Source organism: Heliangelus exortis, chromosome 2 (assembly GCF_036169615.1).
Source record: "Heliangelus exortis chromosome 2, bHelExo1.hap1, whole genome shotgun sequence".
Classification (NCBI taxonomy): Eukaryota; Metazoa; Chordata; class Aves; order Apodiformes; family Trochilidae; genus Heliangelus; species Heliangelus exortis.
In genome coordinates, this window is record NC_092423.1 from 142,071,158 (window position 1) to 142,088,687 (window position 17,530).

The 17,530-nt window shown below is 37.5% G+C and overlaps 1 protein-coding gene across 2 annotated transcripts in view; it reads right to left on the reverse strand.

The window, feature by feature from the left end:
* Positions 1–17,530, reverse strand: part of ADCY8 (adenylate cyclase 8) — a 123,870-nt gene that overhangs the window by 86,280 nt on the left and 20,060 nt on the right. For both annotated transcript variants that reach the window (XM_071738394.1, XM_071738395.1), the window contains exon 2: positions 6,897–7,046. In XM_071738394.1, coding sequence (XP_071594495.1) covers positions 6,897–7,046 — 150 coding nt within the window. The remainder of the gene's footprint in view (positions 1–6,896; positions 7,047–17,530) is intronic.

Sequence of the window (17,530 nt, forward strand, 5' to 3'; positions counted from 1 at the left end):
GGTTTTTTCCATAGACAACAGGCAGGAACTATGCCAAAAGCAGACTGTTCTGAAAACTAAGAGGTGTCTTCAATGGCCCTCAAACCCACAGTGGAAAAATAGAATGTGAATGGAATGTGTTCATACCCATAAAACAAAACAACCCTCTTTTCACCTGGACAAATATTTTAAGGGTTCTTGATCTCAAAGTCTCTGTGGAAGTAAAACGAAATAATTTCTAAAATGTTTTAACATTCAAATTTAGCTTTAACTGAATTTGTGAAACCCCTGAAGAGAATGATATGAGCTGAAAAGTTGATATCCAGTAAAACAGTGGCAGGACTTGCAGGGAGGATATATTGCTAGGGGGATCTCATACAGGGCTGCTCTCATTAGCTATTTAATGAAGAAAAGGCTTTTCTTCTTGTTTCCCACTAATTTGACCAAACCCATAACTATGCCTGAAGATGCCTGTCTTCACCACACTAGATGGGAAGCATCCCCAGAAGAGGGGTGGATCAGGTGTGATGTCAAACTGAACCTTCTCACCTGAATACTCCTGGAAAGAATGGAGGCTTACAGTGGTTATTCCTCACCAACTCTATGTCTTAATTGCTCCTTCTTCTTAACTTCACCTCCATCTCCTCTGTCAGACACCCAAGAAAATATTTGGAAGGCTCAGGGAAAATTGAGATGGAGTCTTATTTCCATGTGAGAGGAATTTGAGATGTTAAGATGATGCATGCAGAGCAAGGGGTCTGCTTGCTGAAGACAGTGTTGGAGGGGGATATAAAAATGCATCATGTCTTTTGTACCTCTTAGAACGAGTTAACTCCACTGAAATTGCACAAATGTGATGCTAAAGTAGAATAATTTTCTCATTTTTCTTCTCAGGGTTTTAAACCTGGAGGATTTATTTTTGATTTGAGTCTTTGTCCCTCCCAGTAATTTAGCACAGCAGTGGTAGTGCAGCTTGGCTGCCGAGCTCTCTGAACCAGGTAGGGAGATTTCTTTTCAAATAATGAAGAACTTGCTACCATGAGAAGAACAAACACCTCACCAAAGGATGAATATAAGCATCACACAGATCTGGACTGATTCAACCTCTCATCTCAAACAACTTCAGAGAAGATCCTTCTTTAATAAGATACTGTCAGATGTTCTAAATACATCAGAAATAGAACAAATAAAACATTTCAGAGATGCTTTCTATTGTTGTTTTGAACACTAGTCCAGTCCTCAGGTTATTCATGTTAGTAGGACACAGTTTAACAACTTCAAAAGCAGCTTCCCACCCTTATTTCCCCATTGCTTTATCTGGGCTTCATAAATCTCATAGGTCTAGAGAGGTCTTGGATGGAGAGTAGAAGTGTGGGCATCACATAGGAGAGGTCTTTTAATTATGATTATCAGAGAATCACATCATCATATGATTCTGTTATGAGAAGAATGACTTTCCTCTGAATAGCAGTCCTGTAAAGTTGAGACCTTTTTACAAGGTAAGTGCTGGGCTGATTTTTAAAGATTTTTAGCTGTTTAAATTCTGTAATGTTCCCTTGCCAGTCATTTTAAGCCTCCATTTCCAGTCATAAAAAATTTTGTAAGACAAATATTAACCTCCTTGCACAATAATTGTTTCCAAGCATATATAACTTGGCATACGTATGTGTGATGGAGGAAGAGGCAGATTGACAAACTCATCTAAGGGGGTCTTTATAATTAAATGGTAATATTTGAGGCTTTAAAAATGTTAGACAAATTTCAAGTGAAGATGAATTGCTGAAGAAAGAGCAGCTAAGGGCACCAGAGATATATTATAAATTCAGTTCTTCATAAAATCATCATTTCAATATGTGTCTGGATTTAGTATGTCATTCATTTAAAACTTGGGGATTTTGTATGATGAGAAATAGAAATTAAAATGAAATTTAATACAGGTTCCTGCTCTTCACTGAGAGCATTTTCACAGTGAGGGAAATGACATGTTCATTGTTTGTGAAAGTTTTGCAGACACTAATTAAATAAGCTATACTTTCTATTTTCATTTCCCAGATATGATGAAAGCGGAATTGCCTGCTGTGTACTTTATATTAAAATCAAGGTAAAAAGGAAAACAGTGCTTTTAAAGTGGCTTTTTAAAAAGTACAGCACTAAGTGTCAACCTTTTTGAAGTGCATAGATGGCAGGTAAAAATACTGACCCAAGATTTCAAGTGAAATTGGGCTTAAGAAAACTGAGCACCTCATGTTTTTTGTTTATGAATAATAATATCACACTGGAAAAAAAAAAACAGGGGGACATTTTATGGCTGACATTTTTGATTAGTTGATATACCTACATATCTTATGTACAAGCCACTAAATGTATTTCATTAATAAATTAACATTTTGGTCAATAACTGGTAAACTGAGAATGTCTTTACAACACATTATTTTTTTTGTGCTACCTTCTCTAGCTTGCTTCTCTGATGTTTGTATCTTTCTATGATACAGGTTTTCTCACAGTCATCATAGGTGGAGCTTCATTTAAGTAACCCAATCTTTGAAATGTTTCAGATCTTCACCAAAATTTTAATTTTGTAACAAAAAATGGGAAAAGAGTAGACACAGATGTTCCTTCAGTTTCACAGTGCTGGGATTTCTGAATGGTGTCGTACAAATGACACCACAGAGTCAAGTGCATAAACATCATTAGCAATGACTTCTGGAGCAATTCCCCTTTGGATCTCCAGTATGTTATTAATAGAGTTAGAAAATTTATTGTGATTGAAAATGCTAATATGAACTTTCTAGCAACCCCAGGTGCTTGAAAATAATAATTAAAAACAAACAAACAAAAAAATCAGATCTTTAATGATTTAGCCACTTTTGAAAATACAAGTAAAACTCCTAACTTTCTGAAATACTTCTGCAAATTTTACTCAAAAGCCTTGTTGAGACTAAATGATGATGGGAGGGAGTGGATGAAAAGAGAAGGTAGAGCTTAATTGGATAGAGTTTTGGAAATGTAGAAATTGGAAATGAAATAACTTAAAAGCTTTGAGAAACTTTGGCCAAGCTCCCTAAATTCTTTTCCACCAGAAAGCTCTGCATTGCACCCTTTTCCTTCTTGTGCAGTAAGTGAATGAACTGCTGTAAAAGCTGAACTTGCACCTACAGATACTTTCTGTGGATAATGAACCAATGGTACTAACTCAGATTTACAGAAACCATACCTGGCACACAGACATTTCTACAGGGCAAAAGGGCCTTGACTGCCAAACTGGAAAACCTCAGAAAAATACTGAAATAGATAAAGGATTCCTTAAACCCTAAAAAACCCACAGAAGGGAGCAATCACAGACTGCTGGAAATAATGACAACTGGAAAACAAACTATGACATTGAACTGTCCAAAATTTCAGCTCAGAGCAGCACAAACAACAACAACAAAAGAATTTCTTCTGCCTAATGGGATTTTGGTGGTTTCATCTTCTGTTTTTATTTTATTGCACTCTACGGAAAAGCATGATGGCAAATGAATGAATTAAACTGCTTTCAGTTAAAAAATTTCAGTTGAGCTACACGAGGACATACAGAACCATCTCCTGTTTTCCACCTAATGCTTTTTTCCATCTCACGCTTTTCCTAATTTATCAAAACATACAGAACCACATCATGTTTTCCACTACAAGACAGAAATGATATGATAGAAACTTTGTATTTGTATGAAGGAAAATCTGCAAACAGTCATGAGAGGATTGTTAAAAATCTCTGAAACCCCATTACTTATCAGCATTATTGTTTCCTTGTACAGCTCCACATGTCTGATGGTACCTCTGGCTTGTCTCTAAAATCTCTGAAACCCCATTACTTATCAGCATTATTGTTTCCTTGTACAGCTCCACATGTCTGATGGTACCTCTGGCTTGTCTCTAAAAACTGGGTTCTGAAATGTTCGAGTCACAACTGAGTGGCTTTCAATGAGTGGCTCTTTCAGGCTACTACACAAAACTGAATAATGACAAAAAGAGCATTTATAGTTATTAGTATGACAGATGATTAGAGATGACAAATACAAATGATACTGAGAAAAGTGAAAGGGTCATTTTGAGAGTGCAGAAACTTGATTTCTTTTAATTTCAAAAAAACTAAACAGAAGTATATCTGAAGCATTTATATAGCCTTTAGAATGATAAAAAATTGGAGTCTTATTCTGCAACTACTTATAGAAGACCGTACGATTCCCTGTTGTATTATTTAGCTCATGGTTTTTGTTATTGTAATTTTACTGTCACTGTTTTAAACAAAGTAGGGACAAACCCAGACCCTATGGGACCCATCTGGAAAGCTCATACCACATATGATATGTCATTTGTATGGCATGTCAATGAAATACCCATTGTAGTTATCTATTTTTTTTAGTTAAGAAGGGGAAGCTGCGTGGGGTGGAAACAAACCTTGAGAGATTCTAATTCTGTCACTCGTTACTGTAAAGGGTTGCACTACCACCTCTAAAAAACACAAAAAGCTTGACCCTGCTGTAAGAAACCTGACATAGATAGTTTATGACAAGTGAAGAAGAAATAAATCAAAGTGGAAAAGAATTTGGAATTCCTGGAATTATTATCTGGAATAATTAAACAAATAATTATTTCTACATTTTCTTTTCACAAGTTTAGCTCCTCAGCCATATTTCTAGAAATTTTCAAGAGCCACACCACAACTATTGGCCTGCACACACTTTCTCTCCTTCTTTCTCCTCTTTGTATTTTCTGGAAATTCCAAGAATGAATTTATTAAACTTCATCATGGTTTAATCCTTTCTAAAACATGATACTCTAACAGTTAATATGATTTTTACATTCATGTGAACTACAGATCCCCTGTATCATTAAATACATATCCTCAAGATAGGAAAATTCTACCCATCACGGAATTACTGCCTGTGGATACTGACCAAGCAAGCATGAACAAAGTAATCAAAGAAAGCAGGCACTGATAATGTGGAAGCAATTTTAGAGATTTCTTAAAAGAGACCGTGCTTCAGAAGTAAAGGGAAAGAAAAGACTGAGGGAAACAGGCACTCCATTTCCCAAGACATTCCAGTATTCGAATATTTTGTCATTGTTATCCCAAATACCAATGAAAAGCTGTATTTTTAATATCTCTCTCTATATGTAGATATAGGCGTGCATTATAATGGTTTCAAAGTTCCAAAAAAATTAATTTGAAATATTTAAAAATGTTTGGTCTTAAATTTTAGTTTAGTTTATCAAGAAACTGACTTTAGATCTTCCTTTCAGTATTCTGATTTTTTTTCTTTTTTTTTTTTTTTTTTTTTTTTTTTTTTTGCTTGTGGGCATTTTCCTTGGACTGAATGCATTTTCCCTTATGCATTTCCAGTCATATGATGCCTGGAACAAACTACTTTTTGTTTGGTTATACGTGAATGTCAATGGCAGTGAGGTAACACTCCAGGAAGTTCTGCCTTCAGGGGACAACACAGCTCTGAAGCCTTGCAAGACACTGGGCCAAGACAAAATGCTCAGTTCAACACTGACTGATTTAAAACAAACAACAGCAAAGCAGATGTCTTCATAGAAATTTTTTTTTCTTGAGAAAATAATATAATTATAATGGAAAATCCTTAGAATTATCTGAAACACTGAAACAGGGATGTTTTGCTAGTGCTTTATAAACTTTTTTTGCAATAAACTCTACAAAACAATAATCAAAGTAAAGCTTACAAAATATTAGTTTATAAAAAGACTCCAAAAGAAGAGAAAGGCAAAATACCCCAAACTCACAAAAAAACCCCACTCTAAAAGCCTAAAATAAGAGCAAATAATTCCTGCAAGATCCCTCAGTCAACTACGAGTGGGGAGATAGTGTAGCATAGGTAATTTTCATCTCTCAGCAGTCATGCATTCATTCTGAGTCATTAGTCAGTAAAGTCTATTAGTCAGTACAGTCTTCCTCTGTAGAAGAGCATGGCTTTTGAGAAGTTAATGAAATAACAATTAGAAGCATTTCACCTGTCTATAAAACAGGACAAAATAAATTGATAAACTAATTTGAGAATGAAATAACAATTGAACAAATATATATGTGTATATATATTAATAAATATGTAAATTGTATATATCTGTGTATATATATGTATATACACAGGTTGTATTTTGGCTTTTGATGCAAGTTTATTGTTTATAGACTTCTGATACTTCAATGTGAATGCACACTATGTACGTCATGTTACATCTCGTTTCTGCTTCCTTAGTGAAAAATAATGAGCTACAAACTTGTTTTTATTCAATGCCTCTTACTCTGGATTGGAAAAGATGATGTATCTGAGAACAATCATACCTGCTTGGCTGAAAGGTTCACCTAGCACACCTATGCTATTGTGCATAGTGGTCAAAGGGACATATTTAAGGAAGAGTTAAAAACCAGAGGAAACATACAGTGATACTTCCCTGCAGCAGCCTTCTGGCTCAAAAATTCATCTGTGAGTCAAAGGTAATGTTTTAGCTACTTCTTTGCCTAAATAGAGTTCACCTGTATGAGCTTGTTTAGTTTTCACTTGACTGATACAAGTTTTAGGATCCACAACATTCTGAAACATTAAGTTCCTCTCTTGTTTAAAGAACTGTTTTTAAGCAGCTGCCAGTTGCTATTTCACATAACAGCCTCTTCTTCTTCCATGAGAAAGGACAATGAACATCCATTCTCTATCCATCCTGCTGCCCAGAGAAAATGATGTCATTTAAGATGTCATATCATCTTCAACAAATGCACACCAGCAAAATAACAGCATCAAACCCACTTAACCTACAGAAATCAGGCAACCTCACGTTCGAGTCAGCGAGGCTCCAAAAGCTCAGTCTTTCCCCAGTTATCAGTTCTGGTTAATACAAAAATGGAATTATTTCTCCAATACCTGTCGCTGATTTTCTGTCTCTAGCCTCAGTCGGGCTTCTACACATCTTCTGGTCTCCAGGAAGGCTTGGCGTTGGGCTCTGTCTGATAGGTAGCTAATGAAGATTCCTGCAGTGTTCATACACATAAATAGCACTGCCTGGGCTGCTATCTGCAACAAACAACAAATAGGATTTGATCAGACAGGGGAAGCAAAATTATCTGTTTAAAAAAAAAGAAAAAGAGCAAGAGAAATACTGCTCTGCAGTCATGTAGGCTGTAAAACTAAACGGTTGAGAAAGTTTGCATTAAAGAATCTCTTGGATCTTATTTAGAGGCATCAAACGTGTAAAATTCTCTCTGCCTTGAGGAAGAAATATGCTGTATTTGGGGGCATTAAACTCTCTTTGAACCAGAAACGAGGCTTCCAAGAACTGACTCACAGGGCCCTAGTCAGGAATGATTACAAACATAATTAACAATTTGCTTTTGCACTGCCTCTTCTGTAAAAGCAACTTTGTGATTTGTTCCATGCCTTAGTTTGAGAACAAAGCCATATTAAGGAAAAGAAAGAATGCCAGTTAGCTAAGAATTAATACCAGTGATGATAGTTATTCTGTTATTATTGACCCAATTAAATAAACTCATTTTCAACTGATGCCAAAGCACAAGTTTTCACAATCTGAATCCTGACCCAGGGAAGCTGAAAGGATCACCAAATGCTTGCATAGCCTGTGACTGTGTGCACTGACCTTTCCTTCACCAGTGCCTACGTAAAAGCTGCAACTTTTTCCTTGTGCGTCACAGCTTCTTCCTTTGCGATATGAACTTAAAAGAGCCAACTGGGAGTGGATCCTTGGACAGTGCAAATTCTGGCAGCTTATTTGTCTTTCATGGACACCTCTTTGTGCTCTGTGTTGTTGTAAGACAGAGCACATCAACACCCCAGAAATGAGGATTGCTCAGGAAACCGAGCAGCAAACAATATTAGCATGGGCTACAGACAGAACCACAGACCTGCAGTTTCAGGAGCTTTATGCAACACCTCATCCCTCCCATAGGTTAAAAATTCATGTGAACTCCTCTGGTCTCCTACTTAGAAGCATAGAATCATTGGTTGGAAAAGACCTTTAAGATTAAAAAGTCTAACAGTAAACCTAACACTGCCAAGTCCACCAATAAACCATGTCCCTAAGTGAAATGTCTAAACATCTTTTAAAGACCTCCAGGGATGGTGACTTCACCACTTCCCTGGGCAGCCTCTTCCAGTGTCTGAAAATCCTTTCAGTAAAGAAATTTTTCCTAATATCAAATATAAACCTGTCCTGGCACAACTTGAGGCCATTTCCTCTTTTTCTGTCACCAGATACAGCACTCACATCACTACAACCTTCTTTCAGGTAGTTGTAGAGTGTGAAAATTGCTCCCTTCAGCCTTCTCTTTTCCAGGCTAAACAAACCCAGTTCCCTCAGACACCCCTCTTAAGATCTGCGATCTAGACACCTCACCAGCTTCATTGCTGTACTTTGGACATGCTGAATTCTTCATTCTGCCTTTTTTAACTTATGAGAAAGTCTGCAAAGTGCAGCTCCCTGTCTTCCTGCCATGGTCCAGTCACAGCAACTGTGCTGATGAAGTCCCACTGAGTGCACCCTGGGTGGCAGGATCACACCTCTCTCCCAGTGGCAGAGCAGCTGTGGAGCAGGCAGCAGCTTCAATGCCCTGTGGGCAAAACACCTCCAGAGCAGAGCTATCCAGGCTCTGACAGCTCTGGATCATCATACTGTGGGTGATACCTATAGTATAATAACAACATCAGAACAGCCATGCCATGATAGATCAACTGCCCATCACTGAGGATCCAGGGAACAGAGAGTTCTCATATAAGCCATATATAAGTACAAGAATAAAGCAAGTATTCAGTGATGTTTTGACAAAACAGTCTTAAACACTCCAGAAATCCATGGACTAGAGGGGCATTTTTTAAAGTATTATCTGATAATCGGTCCCCCTAAAATCAAAGTATTCCTTGTCCTAAGAGAAGAGAAACAATGCTAAGCAAAACTCTTTAGTCTCATTGTGATGCCTCAGGTCTGCAAGTCTTGCTCCCCACATTCATGTGGGTTTGAGAGATTTGATATCAAAGCAAATGCATCTGGCAGAAACTTCATCTTTATATATTCCTGTATTTCTGAATCTGGAGTATTGTTCAACCATTTTACAATTTCTATGCCATGATTAAATATGCCTGGCTCCAATTGGTTTTGTTTAACCTTTGACAGTAATAGTTGTCTAGGCAAACTTTGTGAGAAATAGGGCACGATTAGCACAGTCTGCATCTTCTTGGCTTCCAGGATCCTATGTTTCACAGCACCTCTGATCTGGAGGTGGCACACTCTATCCATCTGCTTGGCTTTTTCTGATACCTTTCTGAAGATAATTATACTTTTAGTCCCTCTGGTATTCAATAACGAAGATTTCTACAATTAGGCACTTTGTGATAAAATTGTTTCCTTTTGTTTGCTGCAATTATTTCTTTGAGTGATGTATCATGCTTGTAGTCTGAGAAACAGGATTTAATCATTTCCAATTCATCTTCCTCTCATAATTTCTGATTTTACTGACTTTTAGCACTAACCCTCTCAGCCTTTTCCTTTTTAAAAGAGAGGAATTCGAGACTATTTACTCTCTCTCTGCATTTGTCACCATTCCACTTCTGTGCTTGCTGTCTTATCCCTGTCATCTGCTTTACCCTCTTTTACTGGAGACAGGTTGCCCTGGACCCAGCTTCCCCCAGACACTTTCTGCTTTTGCTCCAAGATAAAACAGAGAATGCAGTAATTCAGCCCCTGAGATAACTCCTGTCTGGTGCAGGCTACAAAGAAGCATATGATGAGCTGACATGAGATAAGACCAGTTTAGAATTACATTATTCAGCAGAAAAACTGAAATCAGCTCTGGGTGGCTGGAGGAGTCAACGTTTCGTACTTTTTTGACTGGCTTAAAGCTTAAAAAAAGTCAGTGCTCAGACACTATGAAACCTGGACTATAGGATGAAAAATAAGAGAAGCCTTTCACAACATTTGAAATGTGCATTTCAACCATGAAACCAGTGCCAAGGTGCTCTCGTTTGCTTGCAAATTCAATTGCAATTTCTCCATCAGCCCAGTTCAGTCACCTGTCTTTGCTAATGCTTGGGAGTAGTGCCACTCACTTCAGCAGATCTCCTGAGAGCAAATGCAGTAGAATTTGGCCTTCAATTAGATTTCATGGGTACATAACCTGATTTGGATAAATGAAATTAGAGAAAACATCTTGCAGGTAAAACATCAGCTTATTCAGCAGCAGAATCTTCTTACTTATAGTAGTTCTGATTGAAACCTGACTGAAGAGTAGAGCACTCTGCCCTCCAAGGACACTGATTTGTGACTCAATAAAAGAATAAAAAGGACATATAAAACTTCAGTACCTCATTTCTGTGCCTTTTCCTACATCTAACTGTAGCCAATTCCAGAAGTCTTGCAGGATTTTCTACTGCATACCAGGGCCACAAGCAATGGCAGGCTGATTTCATAAGATGTACACAGTTCCATAATTTTTTGACTGACTTGAAAATAATCAATGTTCACACAGTGAGAAAACTGCAGAATAACATGGGGAAAAAAAAACTACACCCCCCAAAAAACCCACAAATAAGCAAAACCAAACCAAACCAACAAAAAAATCACACCCCCACCCCCAACGTTTCACAATATTTATAAGCTCTTTAGGCTATTTATACATTGCACAGCATTCAAATAAGCAAATGTATCAGAGACAGAAAGTAAGCTATGAGCGATACATTTTCATGTTAAATAAGATTTTTGGGGAGGTTTGCTTCTCTAACATTCAAAAAAATGCAAACAAAATAGTACCCATCACCATGCTGCTTATGAATACCTGTGTAACAGGACCTGCACTGTCTCTGTTACACCTGAAGTTGCCCATTATTTCATAACAAGATGAAGACAGCTAAAGAAAGTTACTTGACAAGATATTGCAGGGAGTTAACATTTTTACCCCAACACTGTAACTTCCCATATTCATCCTAGGAGGTGATTAAAAGCTTAGTTCACAGAAAAACAGTTGTCAAATAAATTTACATTTATAAAGTGTCCTTCATGTAGGTACCTTGGAGCTCTTTGTAAAATCAACATGAAAACTAGCTGACACCACAAGCCATGAAAAGAGAGGATGCAGGTCAGATGAGAAAGCTAAGTTTAAATTTGACAGTATTTGACACTGATTCAAATAATTTCATTTTTATCTGTCACTCGTATATATATAAATAGATATATATGCGTATATGAATGTATAAATGTATAAAAAGGACTCCTGTATAAAAAGGACTTTGACAAGACAGTGGAAACCAATATAACATTTTGAGTGAATTTGGGAACCACCAAATTTTGGGCAAAGAAATAATTAAAAGGCACATGGCACAGCTGGTGAGGAAGAAGTATCAATCAAAGTATGTACAGTAGAGCAATGCATTAGGGCTGGAAAAGAAGTCATTGAAAAGGAGAAGTAGTTCACAAATCTGTTGCAAAGTTGTAGGTAAACCACAGAGATCTTATCAAGACATAATTGAATGTACTTCAGGAAACAAGGAAGTCAAAAGGGTGCAAGTGAGTTAGTGAGAGCTGAGCTGGTTTAAGTATGACAGTGATTTGTGGGCATTTCTGCCATTAAGAGTGCTTAATTGAGTTTACTTCAAATTGGAGTTTTACACAGATTCCTGTGACTTTATGAAGAAATGGGACTGAGTTAGAGAAGGGTTTGCAAATGCCAGGAATTTAAAAACTGCAAAAATCATAACTTTGATTTTGCCAGAAGTTTCCTGTTTGAAACAGTGCAATTGTCCATCAGGGATAATTACATAAAGCCACAAGGCCATCTCTATAGTCTCCTAATTCAGTACTTTCTAAAACCTGCCACTAATAGACATTTATGTAGTGTAGAGTGATTGAGTTCAGCACTTCCAAAGGGCCAAAACCTGAGGAAAATAAATATTTAGGTCAATTCAACAAACCAAATAGACTGGAAATATGTTGACTGATAGCTAGCCATAAAAGATAGTAATTCGCAGAGGAAATCCTCAATATGAATAGCTAAACTAATAAAAGGATACATTCACATGGAAAGCATGGTGGAGTTAGAGGGGAAAAAAGGTGAAAAAGTTTAGAAACAATTCTGATATCCAGGAGGACATCAGACTTGTGTGTTACTGAAGTGCAGAAAAAAACCCAAGTGTGTTCTGCAGAAACAAACCTATTATTCATTATTAACAAACCATCTTCAGCTCGTAATTTTGCTCTGCTGCATAGAAACAAAAAACACATCTGAAAAGAATGGTTTTCAATGGAATCTCCAATTGGACATTCCCAAGGAAGGTCAGTCCTACAGAGCAGGAATTTCATCAGTTCTTAAAATGAGCCTGTGGGAAACCATTTAATTCTTTTCCTATTTTGCTTTCTAATTTTGGATTGGCTTCAACAAAGTGTTAGAGTAGTTCTTGTCTGTTTTGGGAAAACTAGGAAACTAAAGATATTATGATTCTTTAACAGTACTTTCAGAATGGGCCACACAAAGAACTGGTTGCTATGGTGATTATTATTGGTTAAGTAGGTTTGGAAAAGCATTTTGATTCATCATTGCTTGATTAACTAAAAATAGCTGCTTGCCACAAGTTTATTTTTTTATAAGCAAAATGTCACCGAAACCCCATTGCCCTCTCTCCCTTCTCTATCACCCCCTTGCTTAGATTACTTTGAGGTAAAATAACTTCTCCTTTTGTAAAAACTGAGGAATGAACCAGAAATGAACTGAGAGTTGAATGAGAAGTGTGGGATTTGAGACAAAAATGGTTTACTTTGTACAGAATAGGAACATCTGGCAGCACAGACTCTGTTGGACTGCAGCAAGCCTCTATCTCCAGCTGAGATCATGATTTTATGAATCAAAGCCCCTGGCAGCAAAATGAGTAAGTACCTATATCTCTGTCCTGCCTCTTGCCCACCTTGATCCCTCAGCACAGCTTCCCCTTTGTCGTGCCAGATCAATTATTTGTGGGACCATACTGTGAACTATCTCAGGGAACTTGGCCAACTTAAAAAACAAACATTTGGTGCTGGCAATGATTCTGTATCCAGAGCAGTTGCCTGATTGAGTTCCCAGCACAGGCTCCACAGGGAGAGGAAGCACGTGAACATTCATAGCTGGCACTGCTGCCAACTCATTAAACTGAAATCATTGCTGCCTTATTGTTAAATCACCTTCTAAGGAGTGTGGGTTTTTTTTTTATTCCAGGTTCACTCCTGACTTCTCCTGGTTGTAACTGCTAAATGCCAATAGCCACAATAGAGGTTTGTTTTGGTTTGGTTTTATTATGGATGCTCCTTTGTAATTTATTGGAAACCCAACATGTCCCATGGAGGTGCCCAAACTGCTGCCATGACTTTCCAGAAACTATACTGTCCAGTGCATAAGTACAACAACTCTTTAACTCCTACTCACAGCTGGAGTGAGTGCTAACACTTTTATCTGATCTATATATACGTAGTTTATTGAAACACAGGAATATGCCATACACCTGAGAAGACAGGACTGGAGAAAGGTGCATTACTTATTTATTTATAGTAAATTTAGTAGAGCAGTGCTTTACCCCACCCATCTCTGATTTGCCAAATGTGAAATGAGCAGTTTGTATCAGTGTCACCTCCTGATTTTGCCTTTATAAACAAATTTTGTGGTTCAGTTGTGCTCAGCTCCCATAGGAATATTGTCTGATTCTTCAAAAACTCAGATCTTATTTATGCCTCTAGGAGAGCTGAGACCCAGCCTGGCTCTGCTGCTTCCAGAGCGGGAATTAGATGACTTCAGTATGTCAGTTCTGGCCTTCATTGTGCATAAAATCTGTAGCCTACAAGCCAGGTTGGCCCCATCAAAACCCAGAGTGGATCCCAAGGAGTTGTTAGGTTACCCTCAATGAGATTAACAGGTCTCAGACATGGTTTTTCTCCATCCTATTTCAGAAAATCCTAAAATTCCTACTTCTCCTGCACTGCTAATGCTTGAAAAAACAAAGATCATTTTCCCACTGAACAATGAATGTTTGCATAAAATAAATTGTTCTAGCTCAAGACAGAATTCAGATAGATGTATATCTGAATATTTAATATTCAGAGCAAGAGTTTAATTTGCTGTAAGAAAAATACTTATTTCCTTCTTGTTCTTCTTATTGAATGCATTAGAAGTTTAGAAAATTTAATGTTTGATTAAATTGTTCATAGGTTGTTCAAGCCATATAATTTGGTTTGGTCTACGATAAAAAAAAAAATCTTATCATATTATATCATATCAGACACATAAGGGCTGACACAATTTGAGTGATGCACAGAAGACAAGCAAATACAAAACCCTGCTAGTGACATCAAGCAGCCTCAAATGGAAACTAATTTTCAGCACATCTCTAACTCCCCTTGAGTTTTTCTGAATTTTAAGATTTGGGCATGATCTTAATAAAAATGTATATAAAATAAATCTACTCTGGTACTTTTAATAACCTTTTTTGTTGCTTTTCTTTTTATACATGTTGAAGTGACTGGACATGTCTGTGAAAATGTCAGTAGTAGGGTCACAGGCCATGCACCCAGGCAAATGGACAGAAATGGGTAAATGATCTTCAGTTTTTAGCAACTGCTTTCCATGGCTACAGGGTGCTCTGCTGAACTCTCTGACCCTCACCTAGTAACTGATCTTGAACCACACAATGAAATCTGCTGATCATGTCTCCTGTTCCCTGTGCAGCACAGCACTCTTTCACCATAATTTTGCACAAAGGATGCTATCACAAGTACCTGAAATGGTCCTGTTTAGAACAACTTTATTCTTGATGCAAATAACCTTCCTTATTCAGTGTTTTCTGTGTGCTGGTTAGGTACCTTCTCCCCTACTCCAAGACAGCTGCATTGCAGGGTAATTATAAAGAGGAATCTAAAGCCAGACCTTCCAGATGACATAATTTTTCTGTCCAAAAGCTTCACCTCTTTTGGTGTGTTTAGTTAAACTTAAAAAACTAAGACAGGAATCGCTGTTTTCTCCAAATATATGCCACTTTGAAACTACACTACATGAACTACAAAATTACTCTAAATTACCTGTGCTGTCTAACCAAGAAGAGATCCTGTGACAACCCACCAAAAATGAGTAAAAAACAAGGCACAACACAAATACCTGAAAAAAGAGAAATACAGTGGAAGCAGCTCATGGCAGTCAGGGTGTCTTAGGAAGCTGCTGAAGTGATGGCATCACCTGCTCACTGCTTAAAAGGGTGTGTAAAACAACTGTGGAGTTCCTCCTTCTGCACTTCCATATTTCAGACTCATAAAGCTCTGTCTGACAGTAAAATTTTCCCTATATATTTTTTTAAGGTAGATGTTGATCTTCCTTACAAGCTGCCTGTTTACTGTTCAAAACAAATACCAGAGTAACTACATTCAAAAGAAGCCACGTTCCATTTAAAACCACTAGAGAAATAAATAACTCCTAATAAGAGTTTCAGCACCTAAACGTTTATATAAAAATAATCTCAAAGAGTGAGGCACACTTACAACAACCTGGATATTAAGAATTTAAAATAATTCCTGATTTGTTTTTTAAACAACCTTTGCCAAATGCTAATTTTTCCCCTTACTTTACATGAATGTCTGAACTGTAAATAACTGCCTTCCAATTCAGATGTACCAGTGTTTGGGGAACAGGCATCAGACATCATAGATATCCTCACAGTGACAAAATATTCCAGCTGACAGCCCGTCTGGAAATGTCTGTGAGCATCACTGAACATAAAGATGAGCCTGGACAGCCTAAAACAAGGATCTCTAAAGTGAAAATCACTTTTGGAAATTTTCCTAGAATTATCTCAGTAGTTCTGCCTCGACCAATGCAAGATAGCCAAGGCAGAAGAACTCCTGGTACTTCCCTTAATAGATTATACAGGAAAAAAATGTCATCAAAACTGCTTTTCACCATTGGAAAAAATATAACTACATTTTAAGGAAGACAGGATTAGGCAGTCTGCATTTCTGCTAAATGAGTTTGGGGTGCTGCTCGGCACAGCTGGTTTTATTGCTCTAGATAATGGCTCTTATTGGAAGTAGGATATCAAAACTGAGCAAGCCATAATTATGTTTGTAGGGCTGACAGCAGTTCGTCTTTTCTGACACAGTTCATTGCTGTTTTCATCTGATCAAATGTATGCACATCCCTGCAATTACCTGCAGTGGAACTGGCAGTTGTCATGGTCCATGCACAGGTGACCCTGCTTTGGTGTATTCTGCAGAATTATAACAAAAGCCTGCACAAGAGGAGCTTTTCATTTTCCTTCCTAGCTATGCTAGACTGGGTCATGTGTATTTTCCTCTGAATGATCAAGCTGTGGCCACAGGCGGAGGAAAGAAGGAAAATTTTGAAAATAATTTTTTCCCCTTTGGTGTTGCAATGGAAAAAGATATAGTAAAACTTAATGATCTTAAATTACTCTTGGACTCTTTATCGAGAAATAAAGACAGCCTTATGATAGCCACTCCAGTCCAGGTGAGAGGGAGATTAATACCTATTAAAAAGTTCATTGGCTTAACTGAAGGTAGTACTGAAAATACTGATAATGAAAAATAGATGAGGGATATCATAGTGTTGAATGCCCTTTTCTAAACGATCTTTGTCCTTCAAAGCCTGCTTCTGCTCTGATGGGAAGCTCTGCTGATCAGCTGGTTGTGTTAAGCAGCTGTACCTGCTGGCAAACAAACCACCCCCCACAGCTGTTCAGGAAAAAAACAAACAACAAAAAAACCCAAAACCACAACAAAAAAAAAAGAAGCCAAACCCAAACCAGTGTTGGTAATAAAGGCTCTTTACACTTTATTAACAGCATTTTTAATTAAAAGCCAAAGGCAAGGCTGAGTTAACCTCACAGTTGTGTCTATCAGTGGCTCTCCTTTTGCACTGGTTTCATCAGGGACAGAGTTCACCCACTGACTCTGCAGCTGATTGATATCTGAGATGCCAGGGGCAGTCATACAGATCCCAAGCTTTAGGTTTGCTAGGCCAGAAATAATAAGGCAAATATTTCCTCCCTCCAAATTTCCCATTAAGACTGCTCTGCTCTATTTTAAATTATTTTTAAATGGCATGAAAACTCAATGAAAGCAATTTAATATGATTTTTCCCACTATCTCCTTTCGGTTTTGACTGTGATGATTCCACCAAAAATCAAGAAAAGGCTGAATTTAGCAATGACATTTTGAGAGTCTTTTCCTAGCAAAACATTTTTAAAAAAATCAACAAAACCCTCAAACTGCTATTTTTTCAGCTATTCCTGCTGCTAACACTGGATTGTAAACATAGCACCCTGGGTGTCCCCTGATGTTGGAGAAAACTTGGGTAGTGGATTACAGTTTGACTTCAGTGTCCACAAAATTTCAGTCATCTCTAACCACACTGAGAACCTGTGCTGCTATGACCTTGGGAGACCACAGGAAATGGAGAGCCTGTGCAGATAAACTTTAAGAATAGATAAAGAAAGATATCTTTTTTATCTTATCTTTTTAAGAAAGA